General features: G+C 49.3%; 1 protein-coding gene across 1 annotated transcript in view; it reads right to left on the bottom strand.

Moving 5' to 3' along the window:
- cabin1 (calcineurin binding protein 1) overlaps positions 1-24,286 on the bottom strand; it is a 51,002-nt gene that overhangs the window by 16,321 nt on the left and 10,395 nt on the right. The window contains exons 19-31 of the mRNA XM_060064785.1: positions 20,338-20,453; positions 19,817-19,978; positions 17,343-17,549; positions 16,760-16,905; positions 15,808-16,069; positions 15,083-15,253; positions 14,428-14,517; positions 13,796-13,956; positions 13,330-13,640; positions 11,159-11,218; positions 10,090-10,272; positions 9,048-9,520; positions 4,947-5,060 (exon numbers count right to left, since the gene is read on the bottom strand). Of these exons, the coding sequence (XP_059920768.1) occupies positions 4,947-5,060; positions 9,048-9,520; positions 10,090-10,272; positions 11,159-11,218; positions 13,330-13,640; positions 13,796-13,956; positions 14,428-14,517; positions 15,083-15,253; positions 15,808-16,069; positions 16,760-16,905; positions 17,343-17,549; positions 19,817-19,978; positions 20,338-20,453 (2,456 nt within the window). The remainder of the gene's footprint in view (positions 1-4,946; positions 5,061-9,047; positions 9,521-10,089; positions 10,273-11,158; positions 11,219-13,329; positions 13,641-13,795; positions 13,957-14,427; positions 14,518-15,082; positions 15,254-15,807; positions 16,070-16,759; positions 16,906-17,342; positions 17,550-19,816; positions 19,979-20,337; positions 20,454-24,286) is intronic.

Raw genomic sequence — 24,286 nt, forward strand, 5'->3', positions numbered from 1 at the left:
AAGGGTGGAGAGTTTGCTGTGTTGGATGTGAGAAAGCGTAGCTTTGTGTTATCCTGAAGATTTGGGTAAAGGAGAGTTTACATTGTAATGACAATAGGGACATTTCCTGCAACAATGAGATGGGATTTCAGAGCGAGACTTCTCCTTGAGCGAGACTTGTTTGTACACAATAATGAACAGAACAACTATTTTACAGAATGTTCATTTACGGGCGCTGTAGCCCCAAAGGATTGCATTGCAGACGGTTTGCTCGTTTGCATTACGGCTTCAGCGTTCTTGCTCAATACTGGACATATTTCAAGAATTGTTGGCCACATTAGTCCTTAGATCCAATCTTTTTGGAAGCTAGTTTTACTTTGAAAGTACATTAACCACCTAACACAAAAGTGGTTCAAAGTAAACAACATTGAAACTGCGGCCAAAGTTGACCTGCTGTAATCTGAAAAGAAATGGCCAAACTGTAACTGTAAACAATATGAAGCCACACACACACACACACACACACACACACACACACACACACACACACACACACACACACACACACACACACACACACACACACACACACACACACACACACACACACACACACAGCAGTGCTGCGTTAGCAGTAACTCCCCCAAGGCACACACATGTTGAGCTGACCATGTAAGTACATAGGGCTCTCCCCATACCCTTCAGCATACATACATTGCATGGTGGTCCCTACAGAGCAGCTTCACACTCCCAGCCTACTGCATCTGTTTCCTGTCATGACCCCGGGGAGACCGGGGGACCCAGGAACCCTGGGAATACCCAGGAGCAGGGCAGTTTAAAACCTCTCTTAAACAGCACAGCCTCCCTCACAGCTCTGCCCAAGACCGTAAAGGCAAACTCACACACGTGCGACACGCGATACGAAAAGAACAACACACGTTTAGAAATACGCTTCGCGACGCCGTCGGTGGAGCCCGGGAAGTTCTCAGCGGTAGAGTGCGAGAGAGCGTTAGGGAAGGACGGCTCGCGACTCACCATCACCGTAGGAAAGCTAGTCCATTGGCTCCGGAGCTACTCCCGCGGTCGCTCTCGTTTGGACAGTTCCCCGCTGGCCGGAGTCGTGCCAGCAGCAGCAGCAGCAGCAGCGGCGGGCAGCCCTAGCCGTGCCCCCCCACCCCCGAGAAGAGGCTCGTGCACCAGCAGCGAGGGGAGGGCTGCATGTGTGCGCTGGGGCTGCAAGAGCCGCCGGAGGAGGAGGAGAAAAATGGCAGGAACCGCGACCGCGCGCGGAACACAACACGAGCGAGAGGAGTAGGAGTAGAAGGAGGAGGCGGCGGCTGAGGCAGGGCTGACCGGAGCAAAACAAGCCGAGGGCTGAGGGCAGGATGTCAGCGGCGGGAGAGGCTTCTTCTGACAGGCAAACTCGCTCGCTCCTCTCCGTCTCTCAAGCCTCGCCATCTCACAACATAACGCCCACACACTCACTTTCCCCCCTGACCCCACTACTCCCTCCCCCCCCCCTCTCTGCTCCCTCTCACCACACACACACACACACACACACACACACACACACACACACACACACACACACACACACACACACACACACACACACACACACACACACACACACACACACACACACACACACACACACACAGAGAGAAGAGCCAAGGCTTGGCTAGCCAATCAGGGTAGCAAGGCTGGATAAGTCCCGCCTGTTGAGAGCACACCCACGCACCAAAACACAGGAGTTGGGAGAGGGAGAGAGAGTGAGAGCACGAGTGCGGGGCGCGGAGAGGGTGTGATTCGAGGTTGGGAGGAGGAGGAGGAGGAGGAGGAGGGGGGGGTGGGAGAGCGTTGAGGTGGGAGATCACAAAGCGAGCAGTTAAAGGGAGCGGGAGCACGACGAAGGAGAAGCGCGCCCAGCCAGAGTTAAAGAGAGCATCGGCAGCACCGGGGTAAACACGGGGCGGGGGCGGCCGTACGCACACACACACCCGCGGAGCAGAGGAGAAGAGGGAAGGAGACAAGACAAAGGCTGAAACAGAAAGGGTGTCGCCTGCACGGGCGAGATAACGCTGCACGCACACGAGCACACAACAATGATTCATCGCAGCAGAAGTCCTGCAAGCAACAAGCCCACAGCGTGGTGACTGCCCACACCTTCTGCCTCTCTCGTCATTCCTGGACGTCTCTCTGCATCCTTCCTTCCTCCCTCCCTCTCCCTCCCTCCCTCCCTCCCTCCCTGGCCGATCACAACAAACTCCCCGACCAAACATATGTCCGGTTTTTTTCCCCGAGGTGCTGGAAAACTAAAACAGTTGGAGAACCTACCAGATCAGGAGGAGAGCGAGGAGGAACATTGCTGTCGAAGGCAGAAGTTGGCCTCTGGGATTGCAAATTACAACCAAACTCAACTTCAGGCACTCTATACATGTCCTAAGCTGGCTCCGTGCTCCACCCCCGCAACCCCCATGCACAGAGCTCCACCTCCACTGCATGTCGGCAAAGAGCCAACCCACTGGGTGTGAGGCTAGGGCTAGGGGAGGCTGCTTGCACAGCCCAGTGGAACCCAAACACTGAGCACATTCAGTTTTGAACAGAATACATGGGTTTGCCCTTTTTATTGCATCTAGCATAAGGATGATGCCATCTGACATGATATGGAGATAGTCAAAAATTGCTGTCGTGTGTCCATATGCTAATTCAGATAGGCTTGATGGTGGCATTTGCTTTTCTACTTCCCCACAATATTGATGTTTCTGGACTTCCTCCTTCTGGTTTAATACAAATGACAAAGGATTGCCTTCATACATATAAATAAATAAGTAGACAAGCTATATTGTTTTTATCTTTTAAAGAATGCAATGTTGATGCCCAAAAACCAAACCATCTTCCATTTAGGCCAAACAGCAAGCAAAGATAATAGCCAAGAAAGGCTACACCAAGTCGACGTGCAAAGCAGTTATCAGACACAATCAGATTTGAGACCGCAACGAGGCATTACATTTCGTTCTTTAGCAGAAAAAAGAGAGGTATTCAATGCATGAGTTAAGGACTCTGGCTGTGTGTGTCTGTTTGTGTCTCTGTGTGTGTGTGCGTGTGTGTGTGAATATCAAGCCCCGGCAAGCACAGGGCGACTCTGCGGGGTAAGAAAACAGTACTCATCTGCAGCCAGAGGGTCAAAACAGCGGAACACAGTCGATTTCTCTTTCCTGCCATCACACGTCCTGCAGCTCATAGTACATCAGCCGTGACACCAAAGCTCCTGATTACCTGGTATCACCCACACACCTCCTGAACCGACCCAAAGCCGTGGCTGCAGTCGAAAAGCCCGTTTCTACGAGTGCCGCGACCGAGGTTGGAAGGCGCTAACCCAACGGCTGAAGGGTTGATGACCAGAAAAACTGTTTTGACTTGGCCTCAAACCCGTGCCCATCATGGGACGACGCAGACGGCATTAATTATGCAACGTGGCTCCGACTGATCTGCATCGTTTGGGGGGGCTCCGGTATATGGGTTACTTTAGGCCGGCTGGGTACGAACGAACCAGCCAAGAGTGGGAGGCAAAAGTAGGGCATGGGGGGGGACACTACATATGGCATGCCCAGCGTTCACCACCTGCCACCAGCGAGCTGTGCGTGCTTCACCAGCACGACGTGTCCAGGAAGTGACCACCTCATAGGATTAGGATCCAAGGAGGGCTTTGGTCCCACACTCCGCTCCCCATTCCGGCATTCCGGTTCTGCTCAGTCCTTCACCGAGGAATGACAGCGATGACCCATTTAGTTTTGTGCCAACGGTCGGCCAGGCCTGTGAACCAGCGGTCAGGTCACCGGCTCCAGAATGCATATCTGTTCCACGCGTGTGGTACACCACTTTTCCCCGGGCACCAACTTTTTTCTGTCGACGAGCACAGGAGTCGATTCGCCAGAGTGTAACGCGCGTTCAAATCCCCTCTTCTTCGGTTATGCGAATAAACCAAGCGCCAGCAGTGCAATCTTACCAAGGCCTGGTTTATAAATACACAGGGGGGGGGGGGGGGGGGGGGGGGGGGGTATGATATACTCCCATGTAGGCTGGGAGAGCCACTGCTAGGGAGGGAGGGAGGGAGGAGGAGACACTAAAGCTCCAACAGTTGGTGTAGGGAGGCAGCAGGTTTTACTCCAGAAGGAGGTTCAGGGAGCCAAGAGGGGCCGAGCTCTGTGGCTCTGCCAACTCTACCCCCACCCCCACCCCCACCCCCACCCCCACCCCCGCCGCTCCCTTACCACCACCACCGGCCCCCGAACGCACCGCCCGCCGCTCCTACACACTTTCGGGCTCCCCTTCACTTTGTGTCCGCAACACACCTGCGCTCCGACCAGGTAATCAGAGGAAAGCACCGGAACGATAAGGGGGGCGAGGGGACGGATCGCTCACATGCCTCCGTCGACGCCCGGCGACCGTAGCCGTGATGAGTGTGTCCGTGTGGACGCCATTCAAGGGAGATGAGTGTCACGTGAAATGCACTCCGGATCAACACAGTCGTTTCCTTGGATGGAAGGAACCCTCTGTAAGACTCGTCAACGAGGCAGACAAGAGAACAATACCCCCCCCCCCCCCCCCCCCCCCCCCCTGTTTTCCTATTCAGCAAACAGCCTTTGTGTCTGGGGTTTGACCACATTCAGGCTTGTTTGAGTGCATTAAATAGATTCTGGTGAATAGCGAAAATCGCAAGTATTACAGAAATGATAATACGCTCTTTGATACCCTGAACCGATTCACAATGCACGGCTGAACACATTAAACAGAAAAGGATAAATGCATGAATGTCAAATTATTATGTCTAATTAGCTATTACCACCTGCAGAAGTATATAACATGTGAAACTATCAAAGTGAGTGTTTCTCCTAAGCAGTACATGAGGCATAGAGGTGCCAGATCTGGAGTAAACGGCCACTCTGCTGCGCGTCGTGCCTTACATTGAACAGGTTGGTCTTGTTTCTCTCGCAGAAAAGTCCTTGTGCTGGCATGTGCTTGAGCTGTTGCCATGGGACACCGCTTCCTAGCAACACATCTCGGGCCCACTGTAGGTTCTGAGGAGAAGAGAGAGAAAGCAATGATTATTCACACACACACACACACACACACACACACACACACACACACACACACACACACACACACACACACACACACACACACACACACACACACACACACACACACACACACACACACACACACACACACACACACTAGATCTGTGGACATGGGTGAGGATGGAAACACAGCAGCATTTCACCGCTTCGTTTGGCAATAACAGGAAAAACCCAAACCCCCAGAAACACTCTCTCACACTGGAGGCCGTGGTCGGTGGTCTGCAGCCAGGGGGAAACGGACAAAAGTGGGGGGAAAGGAAAACAACAACAACCACGACGCCGCCGCCGAGGCAAACATGCTCCTGATCCGAGGGGAGCAGGAACACGGAGGCATGCACGGCTGTGACTCACACGCCGGTGAGTCACAGCACGCGGGCGTCTAACCTGCAGGCCGGCCAGCTACCTACACATGCCTGTTTGGCGGATAACAGCAGATTACTGCTCCGTGCCCCCCCCCCCCACCCCCACCCCCACAGCGGGGAGCCTCGCAGGCCCCAGTCAATAAAAGAAAAGGTGGGGAATTAAATGGAAAAGGTCCAAAAGGCTTTTAAAGTGGGCGGAAGGGGGGGGGGGGGGGTAAGGGGCGGGTTGGTGTAAAAGGCAAACAACTTCATCACATCATGTCGTCAATCAGGCGAGCGTGGTTCCGATCCCCTGGCGCGCGCGGGGGGCCCTGACGTAACTTCTACTTTCATCCTGGCGTACAAAGAGAAGCAAGAAGTCATACACCAGAGGGGGAAGCCTTGGCCGAATATCAGCGGCTCACGTCTTGTCGGAGCGACAAGACGGTTTGAAGACCCGAGCCGAGGGAGCACTGGATTGCATGGATCAGAGGGAATCGGGAAGTATCTGTTGTTGTTGCCGTTGTCGATTGCAACTATCACCAGAGGGGAAGATCATGTAGTCGTTGCACGGCTCAAAAGGTCTGGGTTTGATCCTCCGAAGTCTACGTCCTAGCCGGCATGCATCGTTGAGTGAGTCAACCCACCCCTGTCAGCTCCTCAATGCCACCACGCAGGTTGTTTTGTCACTTTAGCAGACGCTTTGAGTCACCTCGGACAGTAATATAGAGTATTACTGTATGGATCTCGTCCAAATGTATATTTAATCAGGAGGTTGTTTCTATGGACATGAGACACAGCCCAAATTAAAATATGTGAACCAATAACGTATTCAGTAGTTCACAGTCACCTCTTTAAATTAGCATAACCGGTTCTGTATGTTTGTTTAAAATGTTTGGGGGTATTTATTTTTTAAGTTTGCATACAGAATGCATCCAGCGACTATTCTCAACCACAGCCCACATGGCAACACTTCCATTAACGTCTAGATAAAATGTAATCAAGATGTACAAAGCCATTTCCTGTAGGCACACCATCCCTGTAATGGAACCAGGACCATTTCCTCTCGGCCTACCGAAACCGTCTAATGGAATCCAACCCGTCTGGAGATAGCGGGTTGTACGGTACACGGGTATCCAAGGCAACGCAAAAGTGACATTTGGGAGTGATGGCCCACAGTTGACGTGGTTAACCGACATCCTTTTACAATTCAATGATGAAGATCAGCAGTCTTATGAGGTACACGGAAACTTGAAACGAAAAACAGAAAAGTTGAAGGTAGTGGGTTATTTAAGCTTCATTATCAAGCTAGTGTGGAGGAGGTAGAGATGTTGTAGCAAAAAGCACACACATCGGTCTAACCATAAGCCGCCGCTGCAAAATGTGCAGTCTCATTCAGCATGAGCAACACTATCTCTCAGCTGCTGATGGTGCGATAACCACATCCAGGGACCAGACTCACATACCGGGTGAACGAAGGTCCGGTGTGCGGGACACACCGGAGGAACCTTGTGGTTCTCGCTCAAACTTCTTCCTCACAATTGAATCCCAACCAAGGAAAATAAATACGCTAAAACATGAGCCGCAATAACAAGGAGACAGGAGGATGGCACAGCGAAAGCTCAACACAAGCTACCCAGTGCCAAGCTGGCTGAGAGTGTGCACTGTGCTACCGCCCACACACACACACACACACACACACACACACACACACGGACACGTGCGCACACACCGACGCAGAGACACACACGCGCCCGTGCACACACGCGGACAGACACACACACACACACACACACGCTGTTTCAGCACTTCGTTTAAATCTGCAGGGATTCTGGGCAGGAAGTTCCAAACATTTAAATAAAATGGCTTAGTTCTGTGTTTTCTCCCTCACACCAACCCATAGAGACATGGTAGGGATGAGCTACACGTCGTTGTGGTGTTCTATAGGTTTGGAGGGGAATATTCTGCTGCAAATATCGACATTAAAAGTCCACCAAGAAAAGCAATAAAGGAATACTCTGACTTTTTGGGGAAATAAGGTTATTTTGTGCTTTCCCCTGAAGCAAGTGAGGCAAGAAGCGCCGTACAATTATTTACTCAATCAGCCCAGCGCTCGATTTGACATAGTTAGCTTTGGACAGAGTTATCAAAAATCAATGGTAGCAGCTGAGTTGGACTAGCTCCATCAGTGAAGTGATGGGAAAACACACCATTCCAGCTAACTCGAAGTAAAGATGTTTTTTGCGATTTCACAAATCTCTTTGTGAACATTGAATCTGTGTCTTTGTTCAACCCCCCTCTCGGTGTTGAGTGATGTCAGACCTCCAAATGCAGCAATCAATACATCATATTTTGGTCGACTATATATTTATAGATTCACTTTTCAAAGAGAGATGAATATCTTTACCTTGGACAAGCTGTAATGTTGTGTTTTACCATCACTTCACTCACGGAAGTAGTCTATCTCACCTGCTACCATTGATTTTCACTCACTCTGTCAAACGCCAACTCTGTCAAACCCGAACTCTGTCCAACGCTAGACTTGGCTGACAGAGAGAAAAACCAAACAGGTGTAGTACCTCTCTTTTGACTCAGGGTAAGAGGAGAACGACCTTATTTCCCACAAGGTCTGGAGTACCCCTCTCGAGATTGAGCTATGGAAGTGAATGATTGTGGAAGGTGGTGGAAGTGAATGATTGTGGAAGGTGGTGGAAGTGAAGGATTGTGGAAGGTGGTGGAAGTGAAGGATTGTGGGAGGTGGTGGAAGTGAATGATTGTGGAAGGTGGTGGAAGTGAAGGATTGTGGGAGGTGGTGGAAGTGAAGGATTGTGGGAGGTGGTGGAAGTGAAGGATTGTGGGAGGTGGTGGAAGTGAAGGATTGTGGGAGGTGGTGGAAGTGAATGATTGTGGAAGGTGGTGGAAGTGAATGATCGTGGAAGGTGGTGGAAGTGAAGGATTGTGGGAGGTGGTGGAAGTGAAGGATTGTGGGTGGTGGGGGAAGTGAAGGATTGTGGGAGGTGGCGGAAGTGAAGGATTGTGGGAGGTGCTGGTGGGGGAAGTGAAGGATTGTGGGAGGTGGTGGTGGGGGCAGTGAAGGCTTGTGGGAGGTGGTGGAAGTGAAGGATTGTGGGAGGTGGTGGAAGTGAAGGATTGTGGGTGGTGGTGGTGGGGGAAGTGAAGGATTGTGGGAGGTGCTGGAAGTGAAGGATTGTGGGAGGTGGTGGAAGTGAAGGATTGTGGGAGGTGGTGGAAGTGAAGGATTGTGGGAGGTGGTGGAAGTGAAGGATTGTGGGAGGTGGTGGTGGGGGAAGTGAAGGATTGTGGGAGGTGGTGGTGGGGGAAGTGAAGGATTGTGGGAGGTGGTGGTGGGGGAAGTGAAGGATTGTGGGAGGTGGTGGTGGGGGCAGTGAAGGATTGTGGGAGGTGGCGGTGGGGGAAGTGAAGGATTGTGGGAGGTGGTGGTGGGGGCAGTGAAGGCTTGTGGGAGGTGGTGGAAGTGAAGGATTGTGGGAGGTGGTGGAAGTGAAGGATTGTGGGAGGTGGTGGAAGTGAAGGCTTGTGGGAGGTGGCAGGGTCCTACCTGCTGGGTCTTGCTGTTGGAGTAGAAGAAGGCCAGGCGGTACAGGCTCTTGTAGTGCTGCGGGAAGCGGCCCAGGCAGAGGAAGAGGGCGCGCACGCACAGCTCCACCAGCAGGCGGCGCTGCTCCTCCGGCTCGGCCGGCAGGGCCTTGGGGACCTCCACCGCCTCCAGGGGAGGGGGGTCCGGCTTCTTCTTGCTGTCGCTGGCCGGGGTCTGGGGGGCGGCCGGCTGGGGGAGGGCCGGCTTGGGAGGGGTGACGGCGACGGCCGCAGGCGGGGGCTGGGGGCAGGGCTCCGTGTGGGGGGGTACGGCGGCTGGGGCCCCTGGGGGGTCCGAGGGTCCGGGGGCTCCGGGGGGCGGGGTGTCGGCAGCAGGCGGGGGGCCGCACACGGGGTCCGCCACGCCCTGGGGGACGGGGGTCTCCTGCAGGACCCCCGGAGGTCCTTCCAACGGGCCCTTCTCTCCGTGGGGGGCTGAAGGAGAAAAGGGGGTTTGAAATTCACTCTGAGGACCTTTAATGAAATCATGAAGTAAAAAAAACATTTATTAAATGTGTAATTTTACCATCCATAGTTGTAACTGTATTTTCCAGCTGAGAATTGAACACCATGAAAGGCCAAACTGAATAATGGCCCTTAATAATCTCTTCGAGTTAACAAAAGTATAGAGTCAAATCGTGGTATTAAATCAAACGTTCGTGCTAAATGTCGATCGAACCGAAATAAAACCAGTAGGTACATTTCCGTTGGGCTCGCTCCAGTCAAGCATGTCCTTGTTTCGGTTATAAAGGCCCAGAAAAACATTCCACATCAGAATGAGTAGGCGTGACACAAAATTACGCAATGTTTTCTTTTTTTGTGCGTGTGCCAATTACCATCACGGAAAGAGCTTTGACATTTTGAACCCATTAACAAAAAAAGAAAAAGCCAGTTGGAAATACAGAGCCTGACGCAAACAGGTTGGTTGAGAAGCACAGTAGGCCTTTTACTAAAGCCCACAATGGGGGGCCCCCCCAAGCTCAGGGGCCTCCAAGCGGTCGTACCCGGGTCCTCCGGTGTGGCCCTCGTCTCCTTCAGGGGCGTGTTGTTCTCCGACGAGGAGGAGCTGACCTTCCCAGAGGTCATCTTCAGGCTGCTGTCCTGGGAGGAGGCGGGGTCGGTGAAGATGTCCTGGGTGGAGTTGGAGTCGGACAGCACCAGCACCAGCTCGCTGTCGTGGCTGCGCTCTGCGGAGGTAAGGAGGGGGGGGGGGGGGGGGGGGGAGACACGACAGCAGACAAAACAATGAAAGTCACGTGGTCGGATGCTACACACTGAAGGATTGTTGGAATATGATTGCTATTGTATCACCTTCAGCCTCGGGTTATTGGGACTAGAGTCGAAAACGGACACACTGACTTTTTGAGTTTTAGCGTAACGGTGCTTTCAGCGTCTCAGTGCGATTAGATTAGCAAAAAAAACAATAGTCATCTATACTCTTTAAACCACATCACCAGAGACGCGTACGTTTAGCGAAACGCCGTGCAGGCCGTTTGTTTAGAGGCAGTTAATAGGCGTGTGCTTCTAACAAAGCCAATGCCTTTGTTTTAAATAAAAGAACGAACATTATTAGTGCTGCATTAAGAATAGAAACACGTGGCACCCATCCTCACACTAATGCTAAGACTCCAGTCCTCTAATGAAGCAAAGGTGTTTTTTTGGCAAGGGACGCCAAACCGAAATGCCAGCATTCATCCTAATTGCCACATTGTGTAGCTTCTGCGAGAAAAGCCCCCTGGCTGGGGAGTTTACATAACAGAATTAGCAGGAGGTGCAAAACCCATTTGCAAACTCGAAGGAGAACGCACTCCAGGAACCTTTTCCCTGGTACGGCGTAGTAATGAGCTAATACCTCAGACTTTAAACAAGCGAGGAGAAAATGGGTTGTGAACGCGTGTGAATGAGTACGCAGGTAAATATACAGTCAGGACCGCGATGTCCCCAACAGGGCTTTTTTTCCTTTTCCTTTTCTTAAAAATCGTAGCGGAATTCGTTCTACTATGGTTATTATTATTATTCATAAGCAACAACAACAGACACTGATTATAGTCTGGTGGGTATCAGCAGAAGTACCATTCAGGGAAGCCAGCATCATTGAAGATCTGGGCAGGCAGTAATCATGGTCAGAGGAGGCTGTAGGAGATATTTTAAAATGGAATCAAGGGGTGGTGGGGTGGGGTAAAGCCCTCTCATCTGAGTGGATGTCACTTCCCTTTCGAAATGACTCCCCTCCCCAGACTCTGATTCAGACTCAAACCGTGCGTCAAACCAGGCGCACACTGAAGGGTCTCAGCGGCCTCTGGGATGGGGGGGGGGGGATTTGCATTTCATTTCACACCCAAACAACTCTGGTCACGGCAGACAGTTCCGAGGTAATAAGCGTGTTCTGATGCCCTGACAACCGGATTGATATTTCAGAAAGCAAACAAAGGGATACTCTTTTTTGTGGCTTGCTTTTTGCTGGTTGATGTGTAAATTGGTCTACAGAGTAAAAAAATAAATGGATTAAAGAATATGTGTCTTTTGATGAGGTACTAAGGTCTACACATATGCAGCGTTTGAAATCTTTATGAACATTACCATAACTGCGGTTCGAGTCGATACAAAGAGCTAGGCCCATTGTCAATTATTTAATATAAAATGATTATTTTTATATTTCCTTGGATTTAAGTGCATCCTTTGTGTTATTTTTCAAATCCAATCGTGGTGGTTTTGGTCTTGAGTCTGAATCAGGCCTCACATCCAATAGGCTAAACCAACCAGGGTTTAGGACCCAGGAGGGCTCGCAGCCGCGTCATGGTTGTACATTCTCACAGTCATTAGACATATGTGTCACCGCTCAGACACATCCTTCCTGACAAGGCACCTTTCACATGAATCACATTATTAGAACACACAAAAAACCTGGATAGCTAACACCCCACCAACACCAAAGTCAAAGCCTTTCAGCCCGTTTAGGTGAACCCCCGAATCCAGAGAAGCGAACACCACACCTTTCAGTGAACCGTGAGACATTAAGGTCTCACACTGTGCAACCATCACCTCGTTATATCCACATGCGTATGCATCAATATCAATATACATATAAACACGGCAAAGCAGGTGGTAGAAGCAAGCAGGCAGAGAGGTAGCAGGCAGGCAGGTAGGCAGGTAGGTAGGAAGGAATCTGAAAAGGGTGAGAAAAACTGGCCACATGGGACAACATGGCTGCAGAATTCACACAATTTGCAATCAATCATCATGATTCGGGGAAAAGGGTTGGATGGAAATGATGAGATCACGAGGTAGGGAATTTGGCCATGCTATTTCTGATTCACTTGCTTGGAAAAATGTAACTAATTCATTTTTCATCCCTAGGACAATAGGATCCATTAATTGAGGGCAGAGGGGGAATGCAATTAACCGCATCTTATCATATTGTTGTTTTTCTTATAGATATAGACAAAGAAAATCCCACCATAATAAAGCCCATGCGTCTATACAATCATATGGAGATGATTTAATGTAAAAAGAAACCACACACAGATTGCTGTGAGTTTCATGGTCAAGTATTGCGTAATAAAAACATACTTACTTAACGTCAATAAATTATAGAGCAGAAAGCTTTTCCCCCGTTGAGCCCATAGCAATTACGCCGCACTGCGATACGTTTAGTAATAAATACCAAGTCAACTTAATCAGTACACACTCGTAGGAGTGGAAGGGGAGGAGGATAATATGACGGAATGGGATTGAATAAGGGAGAGTAACAAAACCGGGACTACATAAATAAATAATTCAGTAGCCATATTGCCCACTTCACCAATAACAATCACCCAGTGTGTGCATTTAAGGGCTGGAGGGGAGAGGTGGGAGTGGGGGGGGGGGGGGGGGGGGTGGCAGGGATCATCATCATCATCCTTATCGTTATTATCATCATCATCATAATAATAATCATTACCCAGCCCATAATGGACAGGGCTGTAGCCTCAAGGGCTCACCCCCTAGGGCCCATCCAAGGGCCTGCACCCAAGGGTCGCACCCAAGGGCCTACACCCAGGGGCCGGCATCCAAGGGCCTGCACCCAGGGGCCTAAACCCAAGGGCCTGCACCCAGGGGCCTCCACCCAGGGGCCTCCACCCAGGGGGCCTGCATCCAAGGCCCTGCGCCCGAGGGCCTGCATCCAAGGGCCTGCATCCAAGGGCCTGCACCCAGGGGCCTCCACCCAGGGGCCTCCACCCCAGTGTCTAAGTCTGCGACTGTACCATCAGCCTGCTGCCGCCGCTGCTCCTGCTCCAGCCCCTGCTGCTCCTCCTGCTGCTGCTCCTCCTGCTGCTGCTCCTCCTGCCGCTGCCGCTGCTGCCGCCGCTCCTCCACCCCCTGCTGCTGCCGCCGGACACTCTTACGCTTGGCGTAATCGTGGTCCACCGGTGTGGCCGTGTAAGGCGGTGATGTCAGACCTGGGGTGGCAACGTGCGAGGGTACGGGCGGCGCGCCGGGGGCGCTGGTGGGGGCCCCGGCGCCCATCGTCGACGAACAGCGGGAGTCCTCGTCCATGACGGAGAGGGGCTTCTCCCTGGGGAGGCGACCACACACGCACACACACACACACACACGGACACACACACACGTAAGAGGGAGGGAGGGAGGGAGGGGACCCGCGATTTTTATTATTTTTTATTTCAAGAAGCTACGATTGGTGGATGCTCCTGTTGCCGTAAGCCAGCTCACTTCTCATTGGTCCTGGGCATGCTGGGCATGCTCTTCTCCTCGCCCCTGGCGAAGGGCCCCATGGCCCCCTCCACCAGCACGCTGAAGAACAGCTGGTGGTCCGGGTCTGTGCCGCCGGCCTCCAGCAGCTTCAGGATGGTGGCGCTCATACGGAAGTACAACTGGTCGAGGGACATCGGGGAGAAGGGAGGGAGAGAGAGGGGGAGAGACATTGGGGATGAGAGAAGAGAGAGAGAAACAGACAGAAAGATATACAAAGAAAGAGATAAAGACAAAGAAAGAGAGAAACAGACAGAAAGATATACAAAGAAAGAGATAAAGACAAAGAAAGAGGGAAACAGACAGAAAGATATACAAAGAAAGGGATAGACAGAAAGATATAAGAGATAAAGACAAAGAAAGAGAAGGAGAGATGAAGACAAAGAGATAAAAGAGAAAGAGATGCAAACAAAGTGAAAGAGACGAATTCAAAGAGAAAGAGAGATAACTACAAGCAGAAAGTGAGACAAAGAAAGATGCCTACAAAGAGAGAGATAAAGAGAGAGATAAAGAGAGAGAGGGCGAGGGTAAGAGAGAGAGAGAGAGAGAGAGAGACAGAGAGAGGGAGAGAGAGAGAGAGAGAGCGAGCGTACCTCCAGGGCCTCCATTGCCAGATCAGGGGGGTTGTGGTAGTGGATTTTGCGTGGGTACCTCGCGGCCTCCTCGTGCAAATAGTGCGCCGCCTGAAGATCCAAATGAAATGCATCATTAACACGTCACCATTATCCTCGCCGTTATTACCCCCACCCAGACAGCAACGACCTCGGGGGTCCGCCGTGTGTGTGCCGGCTCTCCCTCCTCCTAATTATTCCTCGTACCGGGGCTGCTCCGTGACTAACGCCGCGTGTTGTTCGGTAACGCGGGGCAACCCGCGGGGGCGGGGGGGGGTCGGAGGTCAGGCCTCCCGTGTTTCCCTTTGTAGGTGGGTGATCCAACCGGTGGCAGGAGAAAAACACGAGGCACATATAGATCCTGATCTTACCCACCGACGCATGGCAGCGCTGATCCATAATGTAATTTATGAGTTTCGGTTGACCGAACACATTGTTTGGCTGCTCTTGTGCTGCTGAAAAAGCCCATAAGGTCAAAACTTGCGTCACACTACCCAAAGTTTACCATTCAGGTTAGTCCGTCATTGTGTCTCTGAAACTCTCAAAAAGTGAATTTCTAAATCCACTGCTGACTTTTCACAGAACGACCGTTACACACACGCGCAGAGTTTAATGTGAGCCATGTGGAGATCTAGACCTTCTTGTAGAGCTGCAGGTACTCTTTGGGGGGCTGCTTGCGTTTCTCCGCCATCTTGCCCAGCATGTAGTGGATCAGCCACTCCTCCTCGTCGCTGTCCCCGTCGCACCGAGACGCCCCCTGGAAACACTGGAAGGCCGTCGCCAGCATGGAGTCCCTCCGGTCCTCCATCTAACACACACACACACACACACACACACACACACACACACACACACACACACACACACACACACACACACACACACACACACACACACACACACACACACACACACACAGAGAGAGGAAGTGAGCCATCAAACACGGAGCATCAAATCAATCCGTTGCTACCGGACAGCCTTCCAAGACGAGGTGCTAGCCGAAGCGACAAGCGTGACAACATGACATATGTTCAGTGGACCGGACACCAAACTACCAGAGTACAAGACACTGGAGCCATCCAACCACACGTCCCTCTGAATTCCCCCCCCCGCATTTCTGCTCCAACCGAGACGAACAACCAATGTTTTGCCCTCGATAGGTTTGATTGCGAACAATCTTACGGACAATAATTAGCAGGGTGGTATACGATCAAACTATTGAACGAGCCACACGAAAACATATCGCATGATCTGGACAAATCAAGATAAAAAAGAAAAAGGAAAAAAATTACAAAATCTGTTTTCCGGTTCCAACCGGTTTCACCCGGTCCCGCCCGGTCCCGGCCGTTCTCCGCGCCTCACCTGCGTCACCACCTCCTGGGGCAGCTCCGTGCGCCACTGCTTGAGCTGGCGCGAGGCGAAGGAGTGCAGGGCGTAGGAGATGGTGCCGTACTCGATCCACAGCGACAGGTTGGACACGTCGATCTCCAGGGCCCGCCGGAAGCAGCCCAGCACGGCCTGGGCGTGCTTCCACACGGGGCCGTCGCTCTTCAGCTCGTTGGAGTTCAGCTTCTCCTGGATGCGGCTGGCCCGCGCCAGAGCCATGCCCGCCCACGAGTCGAACCTGCACCGGGGGTCGAAGGGCACGCGTGAGGGGTGCAGTCGACCTCAGATAGGCTGCGCCACGGGACGCTGCTCTGGGGCTGAGGCTGACGTGTTTTTAGAGGTTCACGAGTAGTGTTTGATGGTCGTGTTTAAAAAATAATGATGTCTGATATTTAACATATTAAAATGTTATGATGCATTATATTTCATTAGTTACGCATAAAATATGATATTGGATTATCATATTTTTTTAAAAGTGCATGCTTTGAGACTCCTAAAAAGTATTGATGTTGAGTGTGTGGTTGATCAGGTTTTCACACAAAGAGGGCATTTTTATACGAATTTAGGACAAAAAATTATCTTTGACATTTGAAAAAGATCATTTGACATTTTCCATCCATCGAGTTCAGACTGTGGTTTAACTCGCAAAATTGTAATCTCTGAGATTATCGTTTCGTTATCTATGGGTTAACCTTTGGCGATAATCGGCCATTTTTCACCAGAACACACATCCCTGCTGGTTACATTTATAATACTACCAATCAATATTATACTTCCCTCAGTGGGACATGACTCAAAACCATTCGGTGATGGATAGTGAATAACAATTATTGACATGAAATGGTCGAGATCGCCACTTTAACTGAAGTCATATAAAAATAACACAAGGATTAAGACGAAGCAGAGAGACGATGAACCCCTTGCCCACCTGTCGGGACACACGCAGATGTCATGCATGTAGAACTTGATGGCCTTGGACTGCTCCTTGTTCTTGAAGTGGTAGTCGGCCAGCAGGTAGAAGATCTCGTTGACGATGGGAGGCGCCGGGGCCCCGCCCTCAGGAAGACACGGCGCCTAGCGGATAAAACCATCGACCCGATGAATGAATGAACGGCCCGCAGAAGAACGTCAATATCGCAATTGATTAAGAACAAGTCGATTCCAAGAGGAGGCGAGGATCACAAAATGTGGTGTGGGGAGCCTCAGAGGGGCCCCAAACACATTAGGGGACCCGGAGAGCGATGCTCGCCGAATAATCAGAGGAGGTGAATCACATCATCTGGAAGTGATCCAAAGCGAGGAAATACAGAAACATCAATACAGCCGCGATCGATAGGGTTTGATCTCAATTAGTCGCCACTCAGCTACAGCGCAGGAGACCGCGAAATCAGCAGCCCTCGCATTCTTAGAACCCCCAAGAATACGATGAAACAATGTCAACAAGTACGTTCTGAATCTGCGCCGCCAACTCATCAGGAGTGCGGTGAACCCCCTCTCCGTCCCGCCCTCACCTTGGTGGCGGTGCCCTCGATGTAGGCCGCCACCTCGTCCATGGTGAGGGTGGGCGTGTCGCTGGGCGGCGCGATGCCGGAGAAGCGGCGCAGCAGGTTGGCCAGTTCGGCCGACACCGTGCTGGTCTTGTAGCTGTCGAACTCGGGCAGCGTCTTGGGCTTGAAGTACTGGAACATGAAGAGGGCGTTGCTCCAGAGCAGCTCCACCTGAGGTGGGGGGGGAGACCAGGGAGAGACCGGGGTTAAGAGCGCCTGTAGGCACCAGGGATGGGCATCACAGGGTGCCTTCACGATAACAATACGATACATGGTGATACCAATAATATCGCGATACAGCAATAATCAATATACTGTCAGACAATCCTATAACGTGAGTGAGTGAGTGAGTGAGACACGAAACTCACTCAAAAACAGCACATTTTACACCTTTTTATTGGCAACCTAAATGTTGTTTTCTTCAAGCCAGTTGTTCGTCATCTTCTTCACCCGATCGTCGGTAACTGAAGTCAGACCTCACCCTTCCATGCTGATGCTTGTATCATTGGCCACTGTGCGTTAACTACACTGTGACGGCAGGCTATATTGAGGGTTTAATCCATGCTCAAGTCAGTAATCAACTTTGAGCCAGACATAATTTCCTCTTATTGCAGTGCGTCAGTATGGGGCTGACCTTCAAATCATACCCTCTGAAGACACGTATAAAACGGCGCCATAAACCGATTTATGCATTTTTTTTTATTGTGTGTTTTAAAAATAACTTCATTTCCTTTTGCAGTTTTTATGATATGGCAATGGCAGCAGCTCCGATTTATCAACAGCGCTTGGGTCTGGCTGCCCCCTAGTGGACAGATTAGTGTGTAACTATTACACACTTCAGGAGAGCTTGATGGAGTTTGCTTTATTTTTTTTTAATTAGCTTTTTGGCTGGCTTTACGCGTTTTCATGCGAGCCCTTTGATTAAAACATCTGCATCACATCACTGACAGTATTTTGGAATGCAGCAACGGTTGCATCAGAAAGATTACAAAAAAGCACTACTTTGAGTTAAGTGGCTTCAGAAGTCACAGCCAAAGAACACTCTGGCAAGGCGTGACTGTTCAGGAGTGAGTGAGATACAGTCAGACACTCACCAAAAGGCACATTTCACATCGTTTTGGTCTCAACCCAAAATGTTAAAAATGACGTTTTGATAACGATTTTCAAAGCCAGTTATTTCTCAGTCAGATCTTTCTTACAATTGCCGCTGTGCGTTCACTGCACTGACAGGTGATAGACCGGAGATAGAAGATTTAATCCATGCTCAATTCAGTCAATCGACTGTGGGCTGGACATCATTTTCTCTTAGATCTCGACTTCTACTCCCTCTAGTTCTCAGAAAGTATTTAGTCATGTAGTTCAATGTGAATCTAAATTGAGTTTCTTAAGACCATTCAGCCTGTTGCTCCGTGTGGCCGTTTCACCAATGGTCCATTTTCCCTTTACCCAATACAGACGATTGTTACAGAATGTTTTTTTTCACATGAACGCAGTCCCGGTCTGCTAGCAACGGACTGCCTATACCTAAATTAAAGTGTCCACTAGGGGGCATCCAAATACTATAAATAAATGATCCACATCGACTGGTAGAAGTCTAATGTGCATCAAATGCAGATGAAACCCATATTATGAGGGGTCATTACTGCCAGCATTAGGCTGCTCTGCTTGTTGGAGGCCGGCTGGTGGAGGTCGCTCAGTCGGGTCTAATGAAGAGAAGCCCGCGGCTGCGGCACCATTCAGGGTGAAGCATGCCTGCTCGAATGAGAAAGTGTGAACATGGATTTCACCCCAATTTGTTTCCGAATTAATGGGCCGAGTAACTTATTTGAACAGCAATTGCACTAATCGCATCTTCAAAAAAGATGCTGCTCCCACAGCATGTGATAAGAAAATGCGGAACTATAAAAGCTTAAACACAACATTTTCATTTATTTAAGTTGACGGACGTCTACTATGGATGGTAACCTTTTGGCCTTCCACATGCAGGCATGCTTGTGTGCCAGGGTATCTGCATTAAACACGCAGAGGTTTGACATTTATTGGTTTGAGGTTTATTCTTTTTCCTCTCGTGACCGCTGCAAAACAATCTAAGATCTATGCAAATTATATTTAAAACTTTTTCACGCCTTTTAAACTCTCCAGTTCTCTGTCACAATATGTCACCTTTGAGAATACCAGACTTTTGAATAGTTGTGATCCCTTTGGCATGAGTGAGTGAGTGAGTGATCGAGTGATCGAGTGAGTGATCGAGTGATCGATCGAGTGATCGAGTGAGTGAGTGAGTGAGTGATCGAGTGAGTGATCGAGTGAGTGATCGAGTGAGTGATCGAGTGAGTGATCGAGTGATCGAGTGATCGAGTGAGTGAGTGAGTGAGTGAGTGAGTGAGTGAGTGAGTGATCGAGTGAGTGATCGAGTGAGTGAGTGAGTGAGTGAGTACCTGTGGAGAGGAGTGGTCCTCCAGGTAGCGAGCCTTGCTCTTCTTGCTGGGGTAACCATAGAGACAGAAGAAGCACTGCTCCAAGGCCATCTCCAGCTCCTCTTTGTAGGGATGGGAGTCGTCCTTCGACGAGGCCACAAGCTCCTTCTCCAGAACGCTGACCTGGATAAAAACACACACAAAAAAATACGTTCTGACAATGTTTCTCCCGTCATACAACTGCACATTTCATTAATAGGGAGAAAATGTTATTCCACCCGAATGGATCAAAAAGGATCCTACTTTTTGCATCATTATAAACAAAATAAAGATTTTGCAAACTAAAGCAAAAATTGCTGGCCTACTCCCATCCTGTTCACGTTAGCATCCAAATCTAGCACTTCTGTCATTTCAAAACAGCAGCAAAAAAAAAACACTTGCACACTCCATTTGCACCTGACCTGCAGCCTCCATCATTAATTCATTAATTCATTCATTAATTCATTAATTCATTCGTTCGTTCTTTCAGGCTTTGCACTCACAAAGAACTTGAGCAGCGCGCCGTCCGAGGTGCAGCAGCCGGAGCGGCGCCCCAGGTACTCGTGCGCCGTGCTCAGCAGCATCAGAGACGACGGCAGCATGGGCGTGTCCGACTCGTCTGGAGGGGAGGGAGCAGACGGGGCCACCGGGTTACCATGGTGAACCAAGTCTACCACCGGGTTACCATGGTGAACCAAATCTACCACCGGGTTACCATGGTGAACCAAGTCTACCACCGGGTTACCATGGTGAACCAAGTCTACCACCGGGTTACCATGGTGAACCAAATCTACCACCGGGTTACCAGTCTACCACCGGGTTACCATGGTGAACCAAGTCTACCACCGGGTTACCATGGTGAACCAAGTCTACCACTGTGTTACCATGGTGAACCAAGTCTACCACCGGGTTACCATGGTGAACCAAGTCTACCACCGGGTTACCATGGTGAAGCATGACTACCACCGGGTTACCATGGTGAAGCATGACTACCACCGGGTTACCATGGTGAACCAATTCTACCACCGGGTTACCATGGTGAAGCATGACTACCACCGGGTTACCATGGTGAACCAAGTCTACCACCGGGTTACCATGACTACCACCGGGTTACCATGGTGAACCAAGTCTACCACCGGGTTACCATGGTGAACCAAGTCTACCACCGGGTTACCATGGTGAAGCATGACTACCACCGGGTTACCATGGTGAACCAAGTCTACCACCGGGTTACCATGACTACCACCGGGTTACCATGGTGAACCAAGTCTACCACCGGGTTACCATGACTACCACCATGCAGGCAGCGACCATCAGACAGAGACATGGTCAAAGAGGCACACAGGGGGACAGAGATAATGAGACACACGTAGAGAACAGACACACAGAGAGACAATGAGACCCACACAGAGAACACACACAGAGAGACTGAGAGATAATGAGACACACACACAGAGAACAGACACACAGAGAGACTGAGAGATAATGAGACACACACAGAGAACAGACACACAGAGAGACAGAGACAATGAGACACACACAGAGAACAGACACACAGAGAGACTGAGAGATAATGAGACACACACAGAGAACAGACACACAGAGAGACAGAGACAATGAGACACACACAGAGAACAGACACACAGAGAGACAGAGAGATAATGAGACACACACAGAGAACAGACACACAGAGAGACAGAGACAATGAGACACACAGAGAACAGACACACAGAGAGACAATGAGACACACACAGAGAACAGACACACAGAGAGACAGAGAGATAATGAGACACACAGAGAACAGACACACAGAGAGACTGAGAGATAATGAGACACACAGAGAACAGACACACAGAGAGACAGAGAGATAATGAGACACACAGAGAACAGACACACAGAGAGACACCAGAGTGAGCCACCATGTTACAATTTTGACACCATGCGGGCAGCGACCATCAGACAACGAGAGTCGAAGAGACACGCAGAAAGAACAGAGCCAGAGAGGGAACACCCATGACCATCAGACCGAGACAATGAGAGAAGAGACACAGAGAGAAAGAGGAACACAGAGAGACGGAGACAGGCAGGGAAAGAGACACGCACACAGAGCCACAGAGAAGGACAGACACACACACCAGAGATGGAAATTCTCATCTTTTTTACCAGCCACTTTTTATATGCTATATATTTTTTTAATATATGTGCATACATTTTAAACAATATAATAGTAAGTAACAATAGATAACAAAAAGTGTTTTTTCATACACATCTTTTTTTCAGACAGAAGTGATTTTTACTGTAAGTAGGTTCTACCAAGGAACTGAGTTGAAAACGTGAATAAAACAACATGCATGGCTACACCATCATCACACATGTTATTTACATGTGACTATGCGTCCACATACCTGGTAACTAACGTATGATAGTAAGCATTATTGGCCCTTAACACTAATATTCAGAAAAAACACTGCCTCAAAAGGCTATTGGCTTAAGCAATACAAGTAGAGGCATATACTTGAACTTTATACCCTGAACTTTTAAACGTTGCAAACGTGCAAAAACATAATTATATATTTATGTGGCATTCAGTCCAATGCTGAAAATATATCTCTGGCATTAGGCCAATGCAGTGGTAAAGTGTGTAAAGTATGACCAAGTGTTTTTTTCTGTTCAATAGTCTAGATAGAACTTTATCAATCCCCTGTAGGAGAAATTTGTTAATGTTTGTCCCTATAAAACTAATGGTAAAAAATAAATACAAAACACGATGGTAACTGAGTAAGTCAAACCGTCCAATCTGAAGGCTCTGCTTAACCACTCCCCTACTCACTTCCACAAATGCAAAGCAAACAGAACTGAGTAGGGGAGGGCGTAGCCTAACTAGTTTGTGAACGACCTAGAGAAACGCAACGCAAATTCAATGTGAACATGTATGAGGCTTTAATATAATCCTGGACTATTTTGAAATTCCGCAAAACATTTTTTAAGTGTCTCAAAAAGAGGGCATGTCCGGGCGAAAGAGGACGTCTGGTTACCCTACGTACGGGAAACACATTTGATTCCTACCTGTAACACTGTTAAATAGTGGGCCAAATTGGTGGGCGCTAGCCTGGTAATTTCTCTGCGTGAGAAATACGAAGTGTGGCGTGTGAGCGTGTGCATGGGTTGAATTCATGGGGCAAGCCCCAGGAACCTCCCACTTCCGGTTTCCATGAAAGAGAACCAAACTAATTCACACAAAAGCGTTCATGCAAATCTAGCATTTAAGGTTAATTTAAGGAAGTTCTCTCCAGTCACGCTGAAAGTGGTTCGCTAGTAGTAGTGCTTTAATTTGCAGTGTCAGAGAATTCTGAAAAATCTGAATGCTGACTATTTTATCTCACAATTCAGACTTTATTAGCCTATTCGATTTCTGAATTAAAATTCTTGTGATGAATAATCTACATTTGTACAGTCGATGTGCAGCACTATAATTCCCGTCAACTTTTATTTTCTAACACCAGCACTTCCACAACTATGCCCATGTTCCTGACTGCTATATACAAAACCCTTTATAGCGCATCTATATTTCAGCTGTGTAGTGATAGTCGCCCTAAATGCAGATTTAATGTGGGCTCTGATTCTGAATGAATGCCGCTGCTGAACTGTGTGAATAAATAAAGGGAACTGAAATCTAAAGAAGACGCGTGGTTTTGATGTACCGGTGAATTCCAGCTGAAAGTGGAACCTTGCTGCCATCATGGGAAATAATGTAGCCTAGGCCTATTGTAAGCCTAGGCCTCCTTGTTCTTTTGTTGAACATATCCCCAACTAGATTCCCCACCCCCACACCAATTTTGTCCTGTAGAAACCTATATGGTGGAAACAGATACGCCCTCTCAACCACAAAATGTTTGAGTCACTTCTATGGAAGTAAATCTGTGCCATCGGATTTTGAAAATAAAAAGCCATTGAATTCTAAGCACTGAATATTTATGCATTGAAATAACGTATCTGGATTTGAATTGAACTCCTATTCAGCTTTATTTTTCAACATTAAAAATTCAAAATCAAATATTCAACATTAAAAAATTCAGCGCGGGGACGTTGATTACGTTGAAATTCAAATCCAGATACGTTATTTCATTGCATAAATATTCAGTGCTTAGAATTCAATGGCTTTTTATTTTCAAAATCCGATGTCACAGATTTACTTCCATACACTTCTCCTTCGTCATGCTTAACTGATCATACCTCTCTCTAGTTGGTTACACAAATCTTACCATGGACACTCCCAGAACTCCTCTCAAATTTCAGCCAGCCAGACATTTCACGTCTGCTAATTTATGAATGGAATTCTGAACGTGTCCCGCCTCCGAAATAGCCTGGCTATAGCCATGCTGCCTGATTTCATTTCTCGCTGCAAGGCAGCCTGGATTCCATGGATCCGATTTTTCTTAAGATAAGAGGAAC

The sequence above is a fragment of the Gadus macrocephalus genome, chromosome 11 (genome assembly GCF_031168955.1).
Source record: "Gadus macrocephalus chromosome 11, ASM3116895v1".
Classification (NCBI taxonomy): Eukaryota; Metazoa; Chordata; class Actinopteri; order Gadiformes; family Gadidae; genus Gadus; species Gadus macrocephalus.